The sequence below is a fragment of the Manis javanica genome, chromosome 2 (assembly GCF_040802235.1).
Source record: "Manis javanica isolate MJ-LG chromosome 2, MJ_LKY, whole genome shotgun sequence".
Lineage (NCBI taxonomy): Eukaryota > Metazoa > Chordata > Mammalia > Pholidota > Manidae > Manis > Manis javanica.
This window is the reverse complement of record NC_133157.1, coordinates 142,665,469-142,689,494: the sequence shown is the minus strand read 5'-3', so window position 1 is coordinate 142,689,494 and position 24,026 is coordinate 142,665,469. Positions and strand designations below refer to the sequence as shown.

The window sequence follows — 24,026 nt, the reverse complement described above, 5'->3', positions numbered from 1 at the left end:
ACATCCTCCCAGAATGTCAACTCGGAATCTGAGATACAGAATAATTCTATTATCAGACTTTAAAGATTAAGTTGGCACTCCAGGTAAAAAGACCAAGCTACTTATAAAGGAAAGAAAATCTGGTTTTCAGTCTTCTTTCCAAAAGATTCAATATGCACCCAACATAGTTATTATTATACCAGTTCAACAGTTCCTACCAGTTAACCAAGAAAAGAGAGTGTAGTGGGTTGAACAGTATCTAGCAAATTTCCCATTTACCTGGAACCTTCAGAACATGACCTCATTTGGATATAGGGTCTTCTGATATGTAATTAAAGTTGAGGTCATACTGGATTAGAATGGGCCCTAAACTGAATGACTGGTGTTCTTATAAGAAAAGGAGACACAGAAGTACAGAGAAAGAAAATGTGAAGACAGAGGCATAAATTGGAGTAATGTATCTAAAGGTTAAGGAACACCAAGGAATGCCTGCAGCCCTCAAAGCTGGAAGAGACAAGGGTTCTTCCCTTGAGTCTTCATGGGGAGTGCAACATTGCCAATAAACTGAGAGCAGACTTCTGGCCTCCAGAACGGTGAGAGAGTAAGTTTCTCTTATTTTAAGCCACCTAGTCTTGTTATAGCTGCCCTACGAAATGAATACAGAGTGAACCACGGATTTTGTATCTAGTCAAGTCATCTTTCAAGTACCAGGGTACAGGAAAAGCTTTTAACATGTTAGGAACTCAGGTAATTTCACATCTATGAGTTAGCTCTTCTGAAGATGAATAAGCTTTATTCAACCAAAGGATGACTGAGGAACTCTCATGGCAAAAGCACTATTGGTTAGCATTGAATAAATTTAACTGTAGATTTAAGAGGATACCAGAGATAAAAGTGTATAAAATGTTATCTCATAGTTGGTGGATGAGGCCCAGAGTACCACTTAAATCTCAAGAGTTGAATAGTAGAGCATAAAGATAAACATCAAAAAAGACATGATTAACTAAAATGGGGCTGGTCAAGAAGAGGCTAAAATAAGCTAATTTAATTGCTGCTCATAGGAAAGAACCAGCAGATAGTACCTAAAGCAAAAGGACTATAAAATGGTTAAAAAAATATCTATTAATGTTTGTCAGTAAAAAAAACAAAAAGAACAAATTTAACTTGCTAAATAATAACTGTAGTTTCAATAATATAAAAATATAGGAGATCGTAGGTTAAAATTTAACCTAATTTTGACTATAAATTTTAAAAAGAAAAAAAAAAAAAGAAGAAAGTCGGCTCCTTCCCAAAGAAATAACATTTTGCTCCCACTGGAAGTAGTTTTTACTTTATTCCTTATTTGAAAACTGGTGAAGGAAAAGAGCTAAACATATATCCTTTCTTTCTCATTCCACTCACCACGGAACAGGCCAGTGAGTTGAGAGACAAGGATAAATAAGTAACTCCAGTTGAAGAGAAGTTTCTCTATGCAATTCTAGTTTACATAAACAACAGAATTAGTAAATCCCATTTTATATCTTTAATAGATCTTAAAACTATTATGTTAAAGATATACTGGTGCCAAAAATCTCTCTCTTGATTACTTGCTGGTAGCAAGAGAATTAAATAATTTTGTAACTGAGAGATCTGGTCATGAGTGCCTCAACCATCGCGGCATCACCACAGTGAGATGAGATGTTAAATGGTGTGGTAAGGAAGTACATGAAGAATAACCTACAGTGTATTACTGACAAAAATGGTCAACCTGAATCCAATCAAGGCTTCAGACCTAATTGCAGTTTTTAAGAAAAAGAGGATGAAAAATAAGCAAGTTGCATGAGAACACACTGAGAAAATAATCGGGATAATATGAAAGGCAGGACATTCTATGACAACTGACCTGATCTCAACAAGCCAACCTGGTTAGGAAAATGGGACTGGAGGTTGCTCCAGATGATAAGAATTAATATAACAGCCTAACAAACAAAAGAAATGCTTGTCATCTAACTGGACCTTGGTTTGAAGTAACCAGTTTTAAACTCCACTTTAGGAACAAGTGGGAGAAATGTGAGTATTACATCAATTAGGGAATGATTAATTTTATTATTATATTAATAATATTGCTCTTCTGTAGAAACATGTCCATTTTATAAATGCATACTGAAGTATACAGGGGTAGAATGTCATGATTCTGGTTATTTTTTTTTAAGTACAAAGGCAAAAAAAAAGAAAAGAAAAAGGAAGCAAATATATAAAATTTTATCAACTGCTAAATGTAGGTAAATTCATTATAATTTTGTTTCTTTGAAATTATTCATAATAAAAATAAAAAAAGAGGAAAAAAAAATTCCTCTAAATTATTCTTAGAAATGATTAAAGAAAGTTTTACTAACTGAATTTACAATGCTGTATCTCTAGAGGTCAGTATTGTATAAGAGGATAAGACAGTACAGCTTAGCAGATAGTAATTCTTTTCTAAAATTATTCTGGTACCAACTTAATATTTTATGTTACATAGAATCTCAATATATGTAGTCCTAACACACATATGGACAAATTATTTTAAACACCTTAAAAAATACAGTAGGTGCTTAACAGTGATGAAGTAGCAACTAACAGAATGTGTTTATTCTATCTGTAAGACATGATAAAAGAAAAGTTCAACAGGATATAAAGTGGTTGGTACTTTGCACCCAGACTTTAGACATTTTAAAGTCTTTAACTGCTACAAATTTCCAGAGTGGACATACTTCACTTACATATTTAAACATTACGTCATTAAAATACTATTCAAGAATCTCCTGCTTCTAAGAATTTCACAGTTGAATTAATTTTAATGAAGTCTGATAAGAATTTTGATCAGCTCTGCTCTAACTGCTGCCAAAAATAATATCTAGCTCTCATGAGAGTTAAGAGTGGCTAAATTTTTGTAAACATACAATACTTGGTATTCTGCCAACAGCAATATACAGTCTAGACCTGAAAATAATAGTCCAAAAAGAGAACACAAGCTGAACAAACCTTTGATCCAGGACTGGAAGGTCAACCCACACCTAATTAAGGACTTACTGATTCTTTTGGAATGGTTGTTGACTAGCAAGCATCTTAAGTACCAGCATGTTGTGCAATCAGCTCCATCAGAGAAGAGTAGTGCATTTTATTACTAAGTTACAAAGACATTTTGGGAACTCAACTTGTTCCTAAGTTAGAGACTTTTGACTTGTTTTAAGGGAAGTAAACCTAAGATTGGGGGGGGGGGGTAGTAGTTAATATATTCTTATGGAATAAATTTTTCTTTAAAAGGGCATTATCCTTAGTCTCTCCCTTAAAATGACCAATTATTTTGAGGCTGAAATGAATTTATGTCAATACACTTCATAAACTGTGAAAATACAAAACAAATGTGAGATATTAATAAGGAATAGTTAGCTTTTGCTGCAACATTTTGAACTGCATGGTTTTCATAAGAGGTGCTAAGCCCCTTTTCTCCTCTATAAAAAAACAGAGTAATGTTTTCCATTATACAGTTTCTGAAAACTTTAAGTGAGATAACATAAGTATATTGCAAATTGTCAAACACTATTATGTTAGGAGTCAAGGAGTTATTATGAAAGTGGTGTGATATATTGATTTGCATAAAATTCATGAGCTTGATTCCCCTTCTAATTTAGCTGAATGAGACTAAGAAATGTATCAAGTTTCTGAGTCTCATATCATATGGGAAGTGGAAGTACTAATAGCAATTGTATTCCTCCCTCATGAGATCTACTAAGAGCAGCTGTACTGCCAAGTTATACTCCAATATCACAATATTCTCTCTAAGTGAAGAATCCCTGAATTTCATTTTAGGTGGTCACTAAAAATGAAGACTACATTTTTTAGTTTCCAGCTGGTCACTAAAAATGAAGACTACATTTTTTAGCTTCCAGCTGGGTTCTTGCTATATTTTGATCAATGAGATGTGAGATGAAGTGATGTGCAGAACTCAGAGGTCACACGTGGAGTGAAAAACGTCCCCCCTTGTTTCCCTTTTTAACCTTCTCCATTGGTGGAATGTGGATGTGGCAGTAGAGCCATCCTCAGTCATGCAGAGGAGGGCAACAAAATTTAGTACAGCAAAGCTGCAAGAGAGAATGGTCTGTGTGGCTGGCATGACGGAGCTGCCATGGCAGCTTTGGTCTGCCTATAAAATTGTTAAAGAGAAACTATTTTGTTCAATTTCCTGTATTTGGGTGTATATTACTACAGTGGCCTGCCTATATTAGTAGCCTAACTTACATTCTAACCAATGCAGTAAAGAGTAAAGGAAATAGGTGAAAGCAATCCATAAAGCAATTATGTAATTAATCTTAAGGCAAATTACCATAGTTACCACATAAATCTTCTGTATCTCATCAAGTTAACTGTAAGTACTACCTGATTATGCAAAGGAAATAAAAGGTCAGATAAGCACAAAGAAAATTTGGTTTCGAAATACAGAACCAACACTCAAGTGTATGTTAGCTTCTCTCAGAGCAGCTAGATTTTAGTAACAAGGTTACTCTGCAATGCACATAAATTTAGAGTAATCAGAAACAGCCTTATCTCTGTTTCTTTCCACTTGACAGCCTTTTATGTAGTGTTAGCCACACCACTAAGACACAGTGGGGAAGGCTGAAGTACCCATAGAACTGTATGGATGCTGGGTGTATCAGCTTCCTAGGGCTGCCCTAACAAGGTAGCACAAACTGGTGGCTTACATAAGAGAAATCTATTTTCTCACAGCCTGAGGTAAGAAGTCCAAATCGAATGTTGAGAGGGTTTGTTCCTTCTAGAAGCTCTAGGAGGAATCTGTTCTGACGCTCTCCAAGCTTCTGGTGGCTGGCAACAATCTTTAGTGTTCCTTGGCTTATATGAATCATGCCAGGCTGCCTCCACCGTCACACTGTCTTATCCATCCCGTTTTGTCTGTTTACTGTTTCTTAGAAGGGTACTCTCACTGGTTTAAGGGCCATCCTAATCCAGGATGACCTCATCTTGATTTAAACCTTAATTACATCTGCAAAGACCTTTTTCCAAATAAGGTTACATTCTGAAGTTTCGAATTCTTATGAGTTGAATTGTGCTCCCCAAAAAGGTATGTTGCAGACCTAACCCCCAGCACAGAATCGGACCTTATTTGGAAGCAAGATCATTGTAGATTACTAAATTGAGATGAGGTCATGCTGGAGTAGGGTGGGCTCTTAACCCATTCTGACTAGGGTCTTTATCAGAAGAGAAGAGACACAGAAACACAAATAAGGAATGCCATTAAAATGGAGGGTGAGATGGCTTCATGTTTACAAGCAAAGGGACAACACCATGGATTGCTGACAACCTACCAGAAGCTAAGAACAACACATGGAAGCATTCTCCCCTGCAGGTTTCAGAGAGAGCATGGCTCTGCTAACACCCTGATTTTGGGCTTCTAGTCTCCAAAAACATGATAAGACTATATGTCTCTGGCTTAAAAACACATAGTTTGTGTTTTGTTTTGTTTTAATGGCAGCCGTAGGAAACTAATTCAGGGGTGGTCATGAATTTGAGAGGGACATTATTCAACCCAGTACACCTGGTCATTAGGACTGCTTTTGACACTGACAAAACAGATACTGTACAATCAGGAACATCATCATCTTAGAGACCAGTATAACCAAAAGAGCCATAATCCTTGCCCCAAGTTTTTGATGGGAGTTACCACAAGGAAAAGCATGACATTCCCCTCAGACTGGCAGCAGTACTGCTTACACCACTAACTGTTTCCTTCAGTTTCTCTACCATGACAGCTTATGGCAGGATCATCATGGACTTGTAACCACAGTCCATGCCATCACTGCTGTCTGGAAGACCATGGCTAGTTTCTCTGGCAGACCACAGTAAGTGGCTGTGGTGGTACCAAAATATCATCCCAGGATTCATTAGCACTGGGAAGACTTTGGGCAAGGTCATTCCTGAGCTGAATGGGAAGTTCTTTGGCATGGTTTTCCACACTTTCACTCCCAACATGACCATCATGCATCTGATCTGTCAACTGCAAGAACCTAACAACCGTGAGTACATCAAGTTGGGAAACAAGGGTCCAAAGGAGCTCTGAAGGGTGTCTGATGGCTAGTACACACATGACTCCACAAATGAGCTGCATCCACAAATTAGCCTGATGATTAGGACTCACAATGTCACCATCCACTTTTGATGCTGAGGTTGGTACTGCCCTTAACCACCACAATATCAAGCTTATTCCCTTAACAGTATGACAGATTTGAGTTAAGTCCACTTCATGGTGGATCTCAGAATTCACATAGAATCCAATGTGTAAGGGCCCTGGACCTTATTCCCAAAGCATGAGAGAAACAGACAGGACCTCTGCTGCTAGAGAGCCTATGCATGCCCAGTGTATTCCCCAACACACTAAGAACCTCTCATCTTCATTTAACAGAGTTTCTACCCTCTAAAGAAAGTTTAGAAAGCTCTGCTTTATCATGTGTACCACCAACAAAATCCTCACTGGATCCAGTGAAGTCAGTGGTGAGGGAGAGTAGGGAATTGATAATAATTATTGAGCTACAGCTGAGATTCTGACAGGACAGTAAGTACTGTAGACAAATGAGTCAATAACAAATGACTAAATAAGTGACTTAATAAAGTATTATAAAACAAATGATTAACTCTTGAAAGCTCTACTATATTCCTTACCTGTGTATTCAGAAAATGGCTTATGTATTACTCCTAGCACAGGTTTACCATTTACAGCCACACACACCATTGTAGTGACATATTTTCGAAGATCCTCTATGAGAAAAAAATTTTAAAAATATTAAAATCCTTTTTGATTTTAAGGTTAAATTTAAAATTCAAGTTTAGACTGGACTGTCACGTATCATCAAGCTTACCTCAATTTAGGAAAAACTTTTTATAAACAAACCACTCAATAGCCCATATTTTTATTATATTTCTAATATTCTTGTAAAATACTGTTTGTAATTTCAGTGACTATTAGATAAACCCGCCTACTATCTTTTCCCTGTTCTCCAAATAGTTCCTAGGAGGTGTCTATTATGGTTCAAGTTCAATGCTTAAGAAGCAGAATGCAAAAGTTAAAAAGCAGAAGCCCCCAGATTCGGAGAATTTACCATCTAGGAGACAAATATATAAGCAATCGATATATATATATATATATATATGACAACAGAAAAAAAAAAAGCAAGAATTAAATACCTGAGTAAGAAACAGGCATGGGAGAGGATCCACAGAGATGAAATCTGAGCTAGGATGAGAACAGAAATGGGGGTGGGGGCAACTGGTGACTCTGTTTTGCCCCTTTCCTGCTCTCTGAGTGCCTAGGATTTACTATTTTGAATTTCAGGGATAAATGTATACACAATAAAATCTAAATTCCCCACGTCATAAGTAAATACTGTATTCTGGCTATTAAATAAATACCTCAACGACGCATACCTTAACATACAGATCAATACAAATCAGTATAAATACACACTTCAATAAATAGGTATCCATTTTGTTGCTGTGACCACTAAAAATGTCCCTCCCCTGAAGAATCAGTGACACAGTGAGCCATTATTACCAGCAGGAACATGTCATAATATACTTTGGGGGGAATAAAGGTTGAAAATAACCCATTGAGTCCAAAGATTTCATCTATACTGCATTAATTCAGCCATCTTAAAATCTAATTGGAAAAGTGGTGTCCAATTGGTAAAATATTTACTACCATGTATATACCATTTGCCCTTATTCTGCTTCTCTGATACATAATGGCAACCCAAAGTTTGGAATCAATTTAATTTTCAAATTACCTGTATATTCCTGTGTAGCATCAAGTGGGTCAATCCAGACAGTAACACTTTCTGCTGGTACCTCTTTAGTAGTGGATATTTCTTTCAGGATATCTTCAGGTATCTTATGATCCCATAAGATAACCTCCTCATCAGCTGCATCCACATGTTCTTCAGTATTTATCTGCATCAAAAACAGATAAAAGGCAGTTTAAAAAATTTTAAGTAAGAAAAAATCACTAAGAAAACAAGAGAAAAACATTTCAGACAAAATTACAAAAAAATTGATAATAGGTAAATCAGGATCTATTTCAAAGCATTTCACTGCAAAGCTAAAATACACTGTAAGAGAAATTCCAGCAACACCTCATCTTCAAGTACTTTCCAACTTAATACTCAAGCTCAGCTTGTTGTCTAAGCAAGACAGAGAATCCAAAAAGAAAGAATGAGAAACTAGGCACCAAAGAAACAGGCTATGTAAAGCTTAATGATAGTTATGAAAAGTAATAGCTCTAAAGTGTAAAAACAGACTGACAATGTTACAGAACACTGAACACAAGCAACTGTAAAGAGAAAAGTAACAATGGACTTGAAAAATAATGTCTTAAAAATAGAATTCATAATTATGCTTCAGAAGATTGGAGACTGACAAGAATTAGGCTTGAGATGGATTAATGATTGTACATTGAGCACTGACTCCCCTATACAGAATTTTATTGTTAACAACCATTTGATCAATAAATATGAGAGATGCCCTCTCAAAAAAAAAAAATAGAATTCATAAATGCTAAGCTACAGGTCCTAGAAAAGTAATCATCTAAAATATCTAATATCTAATCATCTAAAATATGTAATAAAAAATCTAAGAATTGACTGCACTTAGAATTAGGTTAATAACAAACTGACTTTATTCAAATACTACCTCATCAGAAGACTTCCTATATCAGATCATAATATACACACACAAGAGAAATATCCCCCAAATAAAAATTTCAATTAGGGACTAATACCTCTCAACAGGACGCTGGGGTACTGTGGTTTTTTCATACTGCATGTGATGCCATGCCCAGACCCCATACTATAGTTTCAAAGTGATTACAACAACCCTATAATGAGAATATATGAGTAAAAAGTTACACATGGTGGAAACCTTCCAACTATCAGCAATCCCTGGAAAGTACACTGAAATATCCCAAATTATCACACAAACATCAAGCCACTTGACTCCTAAAATATTTTTAGTACAGTATATAGTAAACATCCAATTCATCCATTCACTTATTCCTTTATTGATTCAGCATATTTTTACTGATTGTCTACTATATGACAGACACAGTTTCAAGGTCCAATGTACAACAGCGATCAGTGTGAAACAAAAATCTATACCTTTGTGGAGTTTAGATTCTAGTGAAGGAGATAAATGACAAACAGGATAAATAAGGAAAACGTGTGGAATGCCGGATACTGGTAAGGGGGTAAGATACAAAATACAGCAGAGAAGAACAGAAGTGTATTGTAGAAGCATAGAAGAAGGGTTAGTTTTTAAGACAGTATGGCTAGGATTATTCAGAACAGCCAAAAATTGGAAACTACCAAATGCCCATCAACTGACATTTGGATAAATAAAATATGCTACTCCCATACGACAGAATTATTATTCAGCCATGAAAAGAAATGAAGTGCTGATTCATACTATAATACAAATGAACCCCAAACACATCATGCTAAGTGAAAGAAGCAAGATATGAGATCACATACAGGATGAATCCATTTATGCAAAATGTCCAAAATAGGAAATCAATGGAGAGAGTAGGTCAATGGTTGCCTGGGGCACACGGTGGCAACAGGGATTATCAGTAAATATACTCAGGGATATTATTAGGTGATGAATATGTCCTATAACTGATTAATTATGATGGCTGCACAATTATGTATCTGAAATGGGCTAATTCTATGATATATAATATAATGCTGCAATAAAATTGTTGTTTTAAAAGATAGGGTAGCTATAGAAGGCCTTTCTGAGGTGATATTAAAGTGAAGATTGAAAGGAAGTGAAGCTAGCAGGTATCTGAAGGCAGCACATTCCAGTCCATGGAATGAATGCAAAGGTCCTGAGGTGGGAGTATGCGCAGTGTGTTCAGAATATAGCAAGGAGGCAGGTATGGCTAGATCAGAGTGAGCCACAAAGAAAGCAGATGGAGATGAGACCTGAGGTTCCAAAGTAATAGAAACCAGATGGTGAAGGACACAGGCGCAACAGAGTCAGCTGCCCTCTATCACAACCTCTGTTAACAATATGCAGAGGGTTACCTAGCCACTGCAGAAAACTAAGGAGAGGACGGGTGTGTGGGGATAAACAAGGATTAATTAGAAAGAAGAGGCAAAATTATAATATGAAACTAATGAGTCATTATGAGAAAACCCAAAGGACTTGTGGATAAATTATAAAATAAATAAGAGAATATAGCAAAGTTGCCAGATACAAGATCAGTATTTATCAATCAACAGCATTTTACACATACTATATTAAAATTTTTTTAAAATTAGCATAAAAATTGAAACCATTTAAGATAATAGAAATAAAATATCTGAAAATAAATCTATCCAAGATGTGCAAAAACACTATAGAGAAAATTAAACTATATTTAAAAAATTGACTTAAAAAAATGGTAAAGATGTTAATTATCCGGTAAGTAAACTATAGATTTAATCCAATTCCAATCAAAGTCCCTACAAGGTTTTGTTTTGTTTTTTTTTTTAATCCTTTTTGGAAGTAGATCAGGCCACTCTGGGGAGAGGAGGAAAAAAAAATAACATGGTAAGATGTCCTTCTTTACCAGCTGTCAATATTTACTTTAATGCTACAATAATTAAGACTGTGGCACTAGTACTTTGGCTCCTCCACCCCACTCCAGCTTCACTGAGGTATAATTGACAAAGTTGTATATATAGTTGACTCTTGCACAACAACAAGTTTGAACTGCATGGGTCCACTTACACTCAAGTTTTTTTCAATAAATTATTGGAAAATTTTTGGAGATCTGTAACAGGTTGAAACACATTTTTTTTTCTCTAGCTTACTTTATTGTATGTATACATATAACACAAAATATGTATTAATCCACTGTTTGTTATCAGTATGTTTTCCTGTCAACAGTAGACTATTCATAGTTCAGTCTGAAGGAAGTCAAAGTTACGTACGGATTTTCAACTGAGCAGAAAGTTGTAGTTCCTAATCCCCATACTGTTCAAGGGTCATGTTTTTAAAAAAGTATACAAGGTGATGATTTGATATGCATATACACTGTGAAATGATTACCACAACTAAGTTAAATAGTGTATCCATTGCCTTACTTATTTTTTTTCTTGGTGATAAGTACTCTTAAGATCTACTCCTAAGCAAATTTCAAGTATACAATACAACCATAGTCATCTTGCTGTACAATAGATCCTCAGTACTTAGTTATAACTGAAAATTTATACCGCTGGACCCATATCTTCCCTTTTCCCCCAGGCCCAGACTGTGGAAACCATCATTCTACTGTTTATATCAGTTCAACTTTCTTTTTTAAAGATTCTATACATAAGTTACACTGTGCAATCACTTGGGGTAATGCCCTTTAGGTCCATCCATATTGTCCCAAATGGAATGGATTTTTTTTCTTAATGGCTGAATAACATTCCATTGTGTTTATATGTGTGTGTGTGTGTGTATATATACATATATATATATATATGTGTGTATATATAATTTCTTTATCCACTTATCCATCAACAGACACTTATCCATCTATCATTTCTGTATCTTGGTTATTGTGAATATTACTATAATGAACATGGGAGCACAGACATCTCAAGATATCAATTTCATTTAATTTGGACATATATCCAGAAGTGGGATTGCTGGATCATTTGGTAGTTCTAGTTTTCTTAATTTTCTGAAGAACATCCATGCTGTTTTCATAATGGCCGTGCCAATTTATATTCCCACCAACAGTATAATGCATTCCCTATTCTCTACATCCTTGCCAAGAAGTGTATGTTTTTGATAACAGCCATCCTAACAAGTGTGAGTGTTACCTCACTGTGGTTTTGATTTATATTTCTTGGATGATTAGTGATGTTGAACACCTTTTCATATACTTCAAAGCCATTTGCATGCTTTGTTTGGTAAACTGCCTATTCACATCCTGAGCTGATTTTTAAATTTGATTTATTATTCTGTTATTAAGTTAAATGAGTTTCTTGTATGTATTTTAGATATTTTAACCCCTTATTAGAGACATGACTTGCAAATATTTTCTACCATGCCACGGGTTGCCTTTTCATTTAGTTGTTCCCTTTGCTGTACAGCTGCTTTTTAGTTTGATGTTATCCCACTTATTTTTGCTTTTGTTTTCTGGGCTTTTGGTGTCCTTTCCAAAAAGTCATTGCTAAGGAGGAGCTTTATGGCTTCAAGTGTTACATTTAAATCTTTAATGCATTTTGAGTTAATTTTTGTTGACTCTCTTGCTATTGATAACTATGGATATCCAGTTTTCACACTATCATTTGTGGATATCTATATTCATCTCCTTACTAGTTACAGGTCTGTTCAGATATTATATTTCTTCATGACTCAATATTGGCATGTTGTACTTTTCTAAGAATTTATCTGTTTATTCTAAGTTATCCAATTTTTGGTGTGCAACTGTTCACAGTAGTCTGTTACGATCCTTTGTATTTTGCGGTATCAGTTGTAATGTCCATCCTTTCATTTCTGAATTTATATATTTTAGTCTTCTTTTTATCTTAGTCTAGCTAAAGGTTTGTCAATTTTATCTTTTCAAAAAACCAGCACTTAATTTTTCTACTGCTTTTCTAGTTTGTATTTCTGCTTTGGTCTTTATTTCTTTCCTTCTGTTAACTTTGGGCTTAGTTTATTCTTTATCTAATTTTTTGAGGTGAAAATTAGGCTGAGTTTTTTTTCTCAATGTAGGCATTTGTTGCTATACATTTCTCTCTTAGAGCTGCTTCTGCAGTATCCTTTAACTTTCGTGTTCGTTTCCACTTTTTTATTTCAACATTTTTTTCATTTGTTTTAATTTCTTCCTTGACCCATCAATAGTTCAGGGGTGTGCTGTTTAATTTTCACATATTTGTGAATTTTCCAGTTTTCTTCTCTGTTACTGACTTCCAGTTCTATACCATTGTGGTCAAACAAGATACCTGATATGGTTTCAATTATCTTCAATTTGTTAAGCCTTGTTTTGTGTGATCTACCCTGGAGAATATTCATGCGAGCTTCAAAAGAATGTGTATTCTGCCACTGTTGGATGGAATGTTCTTTATATGAACATACAGATGGAAATTTAATCCCACATCCATTTCAAATAATTATTGATGGTACAGACTATTGCCATTTTGGTAACTCTTTTCTGGCTTTTTGTAGCCCCTATATTCCTTTCTTCTCTTGCTGTCTTCCTTTGTGATATGATCATTTTCCATAGTGGTATGCTTTCATTCCTTTCTTCATATCTTTTGTGTGTCTACTTCAGATTGTTGCTTTAACTCAAGACTTAAGTAAAATATCTTACAATTGTAAGTCTATTTTGAATTGTTAACAACTTAACTTTGCATAGAACTCTCACTCCCTGCCCCCACATTTTGTTCTGTATCCATTAACAAACTTTTGTAGCAATCCATATTTTAACTTTTAGAGTTAAGAGATTTACATTCCACAATTATATTAGAATATTCTGAATTTCATACTTCTCTTTACCAGTGAGTTCTTAACTGTAATGTTTTCATGTTACTAATTAGTGTCATTTCACCTTGAAGAACTCCCTTTAACATTTCTTTTAAGACAAGGTGAGTGGTATTGAGCTCCCTCAGTTTTGTCAGAGAGTATTATTCATAACTGAAGGACATTCAACTGGCAAAAAATGTTTGATTGGGGCAGAGGAGCCAAGATGGCAGAGTGAGTAGAACAGCGGAAATCTCTTCCCAAAAACATATATGCTTTTGAAAATACAACAAATACAACTAATTCCTAAAAGAGAGACTAGAAGATACAGGACAACAGCAAGGCTACATCTACACCTGCGAGAACCCAGCACCTCATGAAGGGGGTAAGATAAAAGCTGTGGTCCAGCAGGACCCGAGCGCCCCTCATGCCAGCTCCTGGCGGGAGGAGAGGAGTCGGAGCAGGGAGGGAGAGAGAGCCTAGGACTGCTAAACACCCAGCCCTAGCCATCCTCACTGGGAGTGTAGACACACAGTGCGTGGGGGTGCTGGATACTAGGGAAACGGAACAGTAAAACCTGCGAGACGGTCCCCGCAGCCGGTGCGCCCTGTGACAAAAGAAAAGCGATTTTGAAAGTCTTAAAGGGACAGGGACCCCACGGTTGGACAGAAGCTCCTGGCACACACAGACCAGCAGCTGGAAATCCTGGGGAACTCCGGGCGCCCTAATTCACTGGGCTGCAGCACAGCTCTGAGGCCCCTCACGGCAATAAACAGTCTCTGGCCTATTCCCCATTCGGTGCGGATCCACCATAGCGGAGAAGCAGCCTGAGAGGGCCACACAGCAACCGCACGGAGCTTAACTCCACAGCCACCCAGGCAAGAATCAGAGATGCTGTCCGTGTGCAACTGCCCAGCACAAGTCACTAGGGGTCACCGTTCTCCCAGGAGAGGAATGCGAGAAGCAAGCAGGAAGGGATTTTGTTCTCCCAGCTGACACACGTGCCAACTGCTTATGACTACCTCTATCGCCATGAAAAGGCAGAAGAATTTGATACAGACCAGACTAACCCAGACATCCTCCCCTGAGAAGGAATCTTAGGAGACAGATTTAACCAACGTTCCTGAAAAAGAATTCAAAATAAAGGTCATAACCATGCTGATGGACTTGCAGAGAAATATGCAGGAGCTAAGGAGGGAGAATACAGAAATAAAACAATTTCTCAAAGGACTTAAAAGCAGAATAGATGAGTTGCAAGAGACCATTAATGGAATAGAAATAAGGTAACAGGAACGCAGAGAAGCTGATGCAAAGAGAGATAAAAGCATCTCCAGGAATGAAAGAAAATATTAAGAGAACTGTGTGACCAATCGAAATGGAATAATAGCCACATTACTGGGGTACCAGAAAAAGAAGAGAGACAAAAAGGGATAGGAAGTGTCTTTGAAGAAATAATTGCTGAAAACTTCCCCAAACTGGGGGAGGAAATAATCATTCAGACCACAGAAGTACACAGAACTCCCAACAGAAGGGACCCGAGGAGGACAACACTAAGACACACAATAATTAAAATGGTGCAGTCTGGTGCCCCCTGGGGCTGCCTGGCTCCTCCCAAAACCTTCCATGGACCTCTCCACTGCCCTGCAGCCTGGGCTCTGCCTGCTTCAGCTTTAGGATCCAGCTTTCCCATGACTATCAGAGGTTGGGGATCAGCACTGTGGCCAGTAGCAGATGGAAGCCTAGAGGCAAATTCTTGCCGTGGCCTTTCTCCAGCCCCCACAAGGAACTAACTCAGTCATCTCAGCCTCCCTGAGGGTATCCCGGGAGAACAGCAACTGGTTTGGGATGGCACTCCTTCTGGGCCTCACACTATATCCGCCCTCTCCCCAACTTCTAGGTTTCCCTCCCAGGAAAGGTGAGCCTGGCCCTGGCATCTCTTTCCAGGACCTGCAGACTCAGATGCCGGTGGGGAGAGGAGGAGGATTGGGCACCCAAAGAAAAGACAGTGGGGAAGAGAAGGGCAGGTTCCAATACTCTGAAAATATAATGGCTTAGGCTTGCCTGGGCCCTTGTTCTCCAGAGGCCACATGAGACACATTACCTGTCCTCAAGAAATCTAAGCGACATCTGGACACACACTCCTGCAAGTGGAAACAGGGATCCCCACCCCCATTTGCTCCACAGCTTTGTGCTGGAGAGACTGAAGGGCAGTGGGGAGAGAGGCCTGCATCCTCTATTCCAGGGCCTGGACACATAGGAGCAGGCCCCAGGGAAGCAAAGCACAGTTTAGCCCTTCTGCCAGAACCCCCTTAAGAATGATTTCTTCAGAACTCCCAAAACAAGGGACCCAAGGAGGACAACACCAAGACACACAATAATTAAAATGGCAAAGATCAAGGACAAGGATATAGTATTAAAGGCAGCCAGAGAGAGAAAAAAGGTCACCTACAAAGGAAAACCCATCAGGTTATCATCAGACTTCTCAACAAAAACCTTAAAGGCCAGAAGAGAATGGCATGATATATTTAACGCAATGAAACAGAAGGGCCTTGAACCAAGGATACTGTTACCAGCACAATGATCATTTAAATATGCAGAAGGGATTAAACAATTCCCACACAAGCAGAAGTTGAGGGAATTTGCCTCCCACAAACCACCTCTACAGGGTATTTTAGAGGGACTGCTCTAGATGGAAGCACTCCTAAAGCTCAACAGATGTCACCAGAGAACATAAAATCACAGCAAAGAAAGAGGAACAATCAAATACTAACTAAAAGCAAAAAACAAAATCAACTACCCACAAAAGCACTCAAAGGAAACACAAAAGAGCACAAAACAAAAGCAAACAAACAAACAAAAAAAAAACACCTAACATACAAAGCATGGAAGAGGAGGAATAAGAAGGGAGAGAAATAAAGAATAATAACACTGTGTTTATAATAGCTCAATAAGTGAGTTAAGTTAGACAGTAAGATAGTAAAGAAGCTAACCTTGAACCTGTGGTAACCACGAACCTAAAGCCTGCAATGGCAATAAGTACATATCTTTCAATAATCACCCTAAATGTCAATGGACTGAATGCACCAATCAAAAGACACACAGTAATAGAATGGATAAAACAGCAAGACTCATCTATATGCTGCTTACAAGAGACCCACCTCAAACCCAGAGACATGCACAGAATAAAAGTCAAGGGATGGAAAAAGATACCTCATGCAAACAACAAGGAGAAAAAAGCAGGTGTTGCAGTACTAGTATCATACAAAATAAGACTTCAAAACACAGAAAGTCACAAGAGATAAAGAAGGACATTATATAATGCTAAGGGGTCAATCCAACAAGAGGATATAACCATTATAAATATATATGCACCCAATACAGGAGAACCAGCATATGTGAAACAAATACCAACAGAATTAAAGGAGGAAATAGAATGCAAATACATTTATTTTAGGAGACTTTAACACACCACTCACTCCAAAGGACAGATCCACCAGACAGAAAATAAGTAAGGACATAGAGGCCCTGAACCACACACTAGAACAGATGGACCTAATAGACATCTATAGAACTCTACATCCAAAAGCAACAGGATACACATTCTTCTAAAGTGCACATGGAACATTCTCCGAAATAGACCACATACTCGGCCACAAAAACAGCCTCAGTAAATTCAAAAAGACTGAAATTCTACCAACCAACTTCTCAGACCACAAAGCTATAAAACTAGAAATAAATTGTACAAAGAAAGCAAAAAAGGCTCACAAACACATGGAGTCTTAACATGCTCCTAAATAATCAATGGATCAATGACCAAATCAAAAGAGATCAAGCAATATATGTAAACAAATGACAACAACACAAAACCCAAACTTCTGTGGGACGCAGCGAAAGCAGTCTTAAGAGGAAAGTATATAGCAATCCAGGCATATTTAAAGAAGAACAATCCTAAATGAATAGTCCAAAGACACAATTATCGAAATTGGAAAAAGAACAAATGAGGTATAAAATTAGCAGAAAGAGGGACATAATAAAGATCAGAGAATAACTAAAATTGAGAATAAAACAATAAAAAAAAAATCAATGAAACCAAGAGATGCTTCTTTGAGAAAATAAACAAAATAGATAAGCCTCTAGCCTGACTTATTAAGAGTAAAAGAGAATCTACACACATCAACAGAATCAGAAATGAGAAAGGAAAAATCACGACAGACCCCACAGAAATACAAAGAATTATTAAAGAATACTATAAAAAAACTATATGCTAACAAGCTGGAAAACCTAGAAGAAATGGACAACTTCCTAGAAAAATACAACCTTTCAAGACTAACCAAGGAAGAAACAGAAAATCTAAACAGACCAATTACCAGCAAAGAAATTGAATCGGTAATCAAAAAACTACCCAAGAACAAAACCCCGGGGCCAGATGGATTTACCGCCGAGTTTTATCAGACATACAGAGAAGACATTATACCCACTCTCCTTAAAGTTTTCCAAAAAATAGAAGAGGGAATACTTCCAGACTCATTCTATGAAGCCAGCATCATTCTAATACCAAAACCAAGCAAAGACCTCACCAAAAAAGAAAATTACAGACCAATATCCATGATGAACATAGATGCAAAAATACTCAACAAAATATTAGCAAACCGAATTCAAAAATACATCAAGAGGATCATACACCATGATCAAGTGGGATTCATCTCAGGGATGCAGGGATGGTACAACATTCAAAATCCCATCAACATCATCCACCACATCAACAAAAAGAAGGGCAAAAATCACATGGTCATCTCCATAGATGCTGAAAAAGCATTCAACAAAAATTCAACATCCATTCATGATAAAAACTCTCAACAAAATGGGTATAGAGGACAAGTACCTCAAAATAATAAAGGCCATATATGAAAAACCCACCGCCAACATCATACTGAACAGCGAGAAGCTGAAAGCATTTCCTCTAAGATCAGAAACAAGACAGGGATGCCCACTCTCCCCACTATTATTCAACATAGTACTGGAGGTCCTAGCCATGGCAATTAGACAAAACAAAGAAATAGAAGGAATCCAGATCGGTAAAGAAGTCAAACTGTCACTATTTGCAAATAACATGATATTGTACATAAAAAAACCCCAAAGACTCCACTCCAAAACTACTAGAACTGATATGAGAATACAGCAAAGTTTCATGATACAAAATTAATACACAGAAATCTGAGGCTTTCCTATGAACTAACAGTGAACTAATAGAAAGAGAAACCAGGAAAACAATTCCATTCACAATTGCATCAAAAAGAATAAAATTTCTAGGAATAAACCTAACCTAGGAAGTGAAAGACGTATACCCTGAGAACTACAAGACATTCTTAAGAGAAATTAAAGAGGACACTAACAAATGGAAATTCATCCCATGCTCTTGGCTAGGAAGAATTAATATCGTCAAAATGGCCATCCTGCCCAAAGCAATCTAAAGATTTAATGCATCCCTATCAAATTACCAACAGCATTCTTCAATGGACTGGAACAAATAGTTCAAAAATTCATATGGAAACACCAAAGACCCTGAATAGCCAAAGCAATTCTAAGAAGGAAGAATAAAGTGGGACGGATCTCACTCCACAACTTCAAGCTCTACTACAAAGCCACAGTAATCAAGACAATTTGGTACTGGCACAAGAACAGAGCCACAGACCAGTGGAACAGAAAGGAGTCTCCAGACATTAACCCAAACATACAAGGTCAATTAATATATAATAAAGGAGCCATGGACATACAATGGGGAAATGACAGCCTTTTCAACACCTGGTGTTGGCAAAACTGGACAGCTACATGTAAGAGAATGAAACTGGATCATTGTCTAACCCCATACACAAAAGTAAATTTGAAATGGATCAAAGACTTGAATGTAAGCCTTGAAACCATAAAACTCTGAGAAAAAAACATAGGCAAAAATCTCTTGGACATAAACATGAGCAACTTCTGCATGAACATATCTCCCTGGGCAAGGGAAACAAAAGCAAAAATGAACAAGCAGGACTATATCAAGCTGAAAAGTTTCTGTACAGCAAAGGACACCATCAATAGAACAAAAAGGTATCCTACAGTATGGGAGAATATATTCATAAATGACAGATCCGATAAAGGGTTGACATCCAAAATATATAAAGAGCTCATGCACCTCAACAAACAAAAACTGAACAATCCAATTAAGAAATGGGCAGAGGAGCTGAATAGACAGTTCTCCAAAGAAGAAATTCAGATGGGCAACAGACACATGAAAAGATGCTCCACATAGCTAGTCATCAGAGAAATGCAAATTAAAACCACAATGAGATATCACCTCATACCAGTAATGACCGCCACCATCCAAAAGACAAACATCAAATGTTGGCGAGATTGTGGAGAAAGGGGAACCCTCCTACACTGCTGGTGGGAATGTAAATTAGTTCAACCATTGTGGAAAGCAGTATGGAGGTTCCTCAAAATAGAAATACCATTTGACCCAGGAATTCCACTTCTAGGAATTTACCCTAAGAATGCAGCAGCCCAATTTGAAAAAGACAGATGCACCCCTATGTTTATCGCAGCACTATTCACAACAGCCAAGAAATGGAAGCAACCTAAGTGTCCATCAGTAGATGAATGGATAAAGAAGATGTGGTACATATACAGAATGGAATATTATTCAGCCATAAGAAGAAAACAAATCCTACCATTTGCAACAAATGGATGGAGCTAGAGGGTGTTATGCTCAGTGAAATAAGCCAGGCAGAGAAAGACAAGTACCAAATGATTTCACTCATCTGTGGAATATAAGAACAAAGGAAAAACTGAAGGAACAAAACAGCAGCAGAATCACAGAACCCAAGAAAGGACTAACAGTTACCAAAGGGAGAGAGACTGGGGAGGATGGGTACGAAGGGAGGAAGAAAGGGGGGCGAAGAAGAAAGGAGGCCTCACGATTAGCAGGTACAATGTGGGGGGTGCACAGGGAGGGCTGTGCAACACAGAAAAGACAAGTAGTGATTTTACAACATCTTACTATGCTGATGGATAGTGACTGTAATGGGGTATGTGAGGGGGACTTGGTGAAGGGGGGAATCTAGTAAACATAATGTTCTTCATGTAACTGTAGATTAATGATACCAAAATATAAAAAAATTTTAAAAAAAGCTTGCTTGGCAATTTTTTTCTTTCAGTACCTTGAATACACCATCTCCTATACCATTCCACTTTGCATATACCATCTCCTGGCCTTCAAGGTTTCTGCTTAAGTATCTGATAGCTTTATAAGGGTTTCCTTATATTGGAAGAATTTTTCTCTTGCTGCTTTCAAAATTCTTTGGCTTTTCAAGTTTTATTATAATCTGTCCCATAAAGTCCTCCTGAGTGGAATCTGTTTGTGGACCTATGAGTTTCATGAACCTGAATGTCCGTTTCTCAGGCCAGATTTGGGATGCTTTCAGCCACTGTCCCTTCAAATAAACTTTCTCCCTCTCTCAGTTTCTCTTCTTCTGGGACTCCCAAAATGTGAACAATTTTACTAGATGGTGCCCCATAATTCACGTAGGCTTTCTTCACTCTTTTAGTTTTTTTTTTTATCCTCTGGACAATTTCAAATCATCTGTTTGTGAGTTCACAGATTCTATCCTCAGATTAGTCAAGTCTCCTGTTGCTTCTCTCTATTGCATTTTTCATGTATTCATTGTATTCTTCAGCTCTAAAATTTTTTTTTTACATAATTTCTATCTCTTTGTTGAACCTTTTATTTTGTTCTTGTATGTTTTCCAGATTTCTCTGGTTTATCTGTGCTAATAGCTCATTGAACTAGCTTAGAGCAACTATTTTGAATTCTGTCAAGCAATTTGTAGAATTCCATTTTTCTCAGGTTACTAGAAAATTGTTGTGTTCCTTCGGTGGTATTGTATTTCCTTGATTTTTCTACGTGCAGAAGCAGTCACCTCCTCCGGTCTTTACTGTACTTACTTTGGGAGAGAACTACCTTCACCAGCTAGTCTAGGGATTCTCAAGTTTCTCTCACCTTTCCTATGTATGTGCCTTCTCTTCACTTGATCCCTCTTAGAGGGTAATTCTTAAGATTGTATGTTTTACCTAAATCCCACAAAGCCAGGCCAGATGCTGTGACCTTCCCATTTGTTTTCTCCAGGACAGTGTTCTAAAATGCTCAATTTCATGAGCCTTTTCCTAATCCACAGAGTCATACTGACTTTCTGCCCTTGTTTGCTTGCCATCTGCAAAGGATCATGCTCATGGCCTGTGGAAGCAGGTGCCAAAATCAGGCCAAGGCGGGTGTATGTAAGGTGTACAGAGTGCTGTAGGTGTCCATGGGCTACCTGGAGGGGTCTGCAGGCAAGAAGTCCTCAGTGGCTCATGGACAGGAGTCTAATGCAGTCTGTAGAAGAGTTAGCAGCATCCCTTTGATGAGTTCTGAGCCCTGGTTTATGGCTCCCACAGTCTCTCCCAATCCCTTAGCTTTTCAGATCACCTCAGTAACCTAGGTGAAGTGAGAAAGAAGTGGGTTTTTTTGGGCAGTGTTCTGTATGGCTGGAAAAGCCCAGCACTCAGTCACATGCTCCCATGGTAAAACTGTAGGTCTATGGGGCCTTTCTGGGCACTGAGCTGTGTCACACGGAGGGAGAGGTGATGCAACAAAAGTGAAAATGTTCCTCTTAATCTCTTCATTGCATCTATTCTCAGATTATTTTTGCCCCAATGGTGTGCTAGAACTTCTCCACTGGATTCCCAGACTCCCTCAAAGAAATTCTCATCCATGGGTGAATGCCAAAATTGTTTTTTTTCTGGGGGAGTAACAGCCGAGAACTCCTATTCTGCCATCTTACAGATGTCACTCTTAAGTATTTTGGCTTTAGAGCCTATGTTCTTAATGACAACACTAGGCTACATCAGCTGAATGAATGTGAGAGTAGCACCATGCAAAAAACACAGAATAAACTTAAAACAACAAAAATGACTTCCAGAAAATATAAACTAGTTTCTAGGTTTTGACCACTACATAATTTTCAAAAATATAAGTGTCAAGTCTGAGTGGTAACTAATGCACCTTACAATTAAGATGTCTGCCTAGAATTGAAATCAGCTTCTCCATATCCTTTCAACTCAGTATGAACTAATAGATTATAGAACTGTATTTGAAAAGATGTTCACTGAAGAGTCAGGTTAGGGAAAAACAAATGGAGTGAGGGAATGAAAACATCAGCACAATTACCTGATGTATTTTTACAGAAATGCTATTTATTATCTGCCACTACCACTGCATGGCTACAAATGTAATAAATTCACTATCCACCATTTTAAACAGCCTCACACACAGTTGCTAGGGTCAAAAGCCAGTAAATCTGCCTCACTCCTTTTCCACATTCCATTAGCTAGCGAGTCCTGAAAATTCTACCTCTCTATTCTAAATATATGTCACAGTGTATACCAAAAAAACCTTATTTTAAACTATTTCTCATTTGGATTCTTAAAATAACCTTCCATTGTTCTTGCCTCCAATAATGCATTCACTGATTCATTCATTCAACACTAGTGACTACATATGCTGAAATGTTTTGGGTATTGGGATGTAATAATGAACAAAACAAGATCACTGCCTTTATGGTGCTTCCCTTCTCAATCTGGGAAGCTGCCATCTTCCTAAATCAAATTGTGTCACTCCCTGCTTAACATCTTCTAACAGCTTCTCATTACACAGAAATGAAATCCAGATTCCTTATCATCATCTACAAGTTAAGTCCTAGATGATCTGGCCCCAGCAACCTTTTTCTATTTGCATTCTTATTTACTATACCTCAGACTTGTCTTCTTCCAGTTCCTTGGCCTTAGGGCCTTTGTACTTACACTCTTTTGGCTCATGTACACTCTTCCCAAATCTCTGTGTGACGGTCTGCTTATCATTCAGCTCTCAGCTCAAATGACAGTGCCTCACAGTGGTCTTTCTTGACTGCCATAGCTGAAGCAGGATTACCCTGACCTCTTCACTCTTCCCATAAGATCTTTCCTTCTCCAAAGCCCTTATCAGTATCTGAAATCAACTCATTTGTTTACAGGTTTACTTCATCTACCTTGACACCCCCTAGAACTTAAGTTCTGTGACTTCAAGGACAGTTTCCTTCACTACTGTAGCCCCATCTTCACTGCCAAAATCAGTGCCTGGCACAGCTAAAGAAATACTTCTTGATTGACAACATTTCTCTTCACCAGTGTAATTTCATTTCTTCCCCAGTCTTTTCCACTCAGTCTATTCTCCCTTCATCAGTACTATATTGCCTGTCCTTAGCCCTTAACAGTGAATTGAAGAGTAAGAAATCAAGACCCCAAGCACAATTAATACTACTCATATGATAGTTAAGTTACTTTGGGGTTGAAAAGTCTCTTGTTAATGCCTTAAGAAGGTACCATTTCCTGCATTTCTCTCTAAATCATTACATTCTAATAAGTTTTTAGATATACTACTTCACACTGTGCCTATCACACAGTAGCCATTC

At 37.6% G+C, this 24,026-nt stretch overlaps 1 protein-coding gene across 1 annotated transcript in view; it reads right to left on the bottom strand.

Annotated features, from left to right (window-relative positions):
- BPNT2 (3'(2'), 5'-bisphosphate nucleotidase 2) overlaps nt 1-24,026 on the bottom strand; it is a 34,967-nt gene that overhangs the window by 5,419 nt on the left and 5,522 nt on the right. Inside the window, exons 2-3 of the mRNA XM_036999186.2 lie at nt 7,794-7,956; nt 6,673-6,768 (exon numbers count right to left, since the gene is read on the bottom strand). Coding sequence (XP_036855081.1) covers nt 6,673-6,768; nt 7,794-7,956 — 259 coding nt within the window. The remainder of the gene's footprint in view (nt 1-6,672; nt 6,769-7,793; nt 7,957-24,026) is intronic.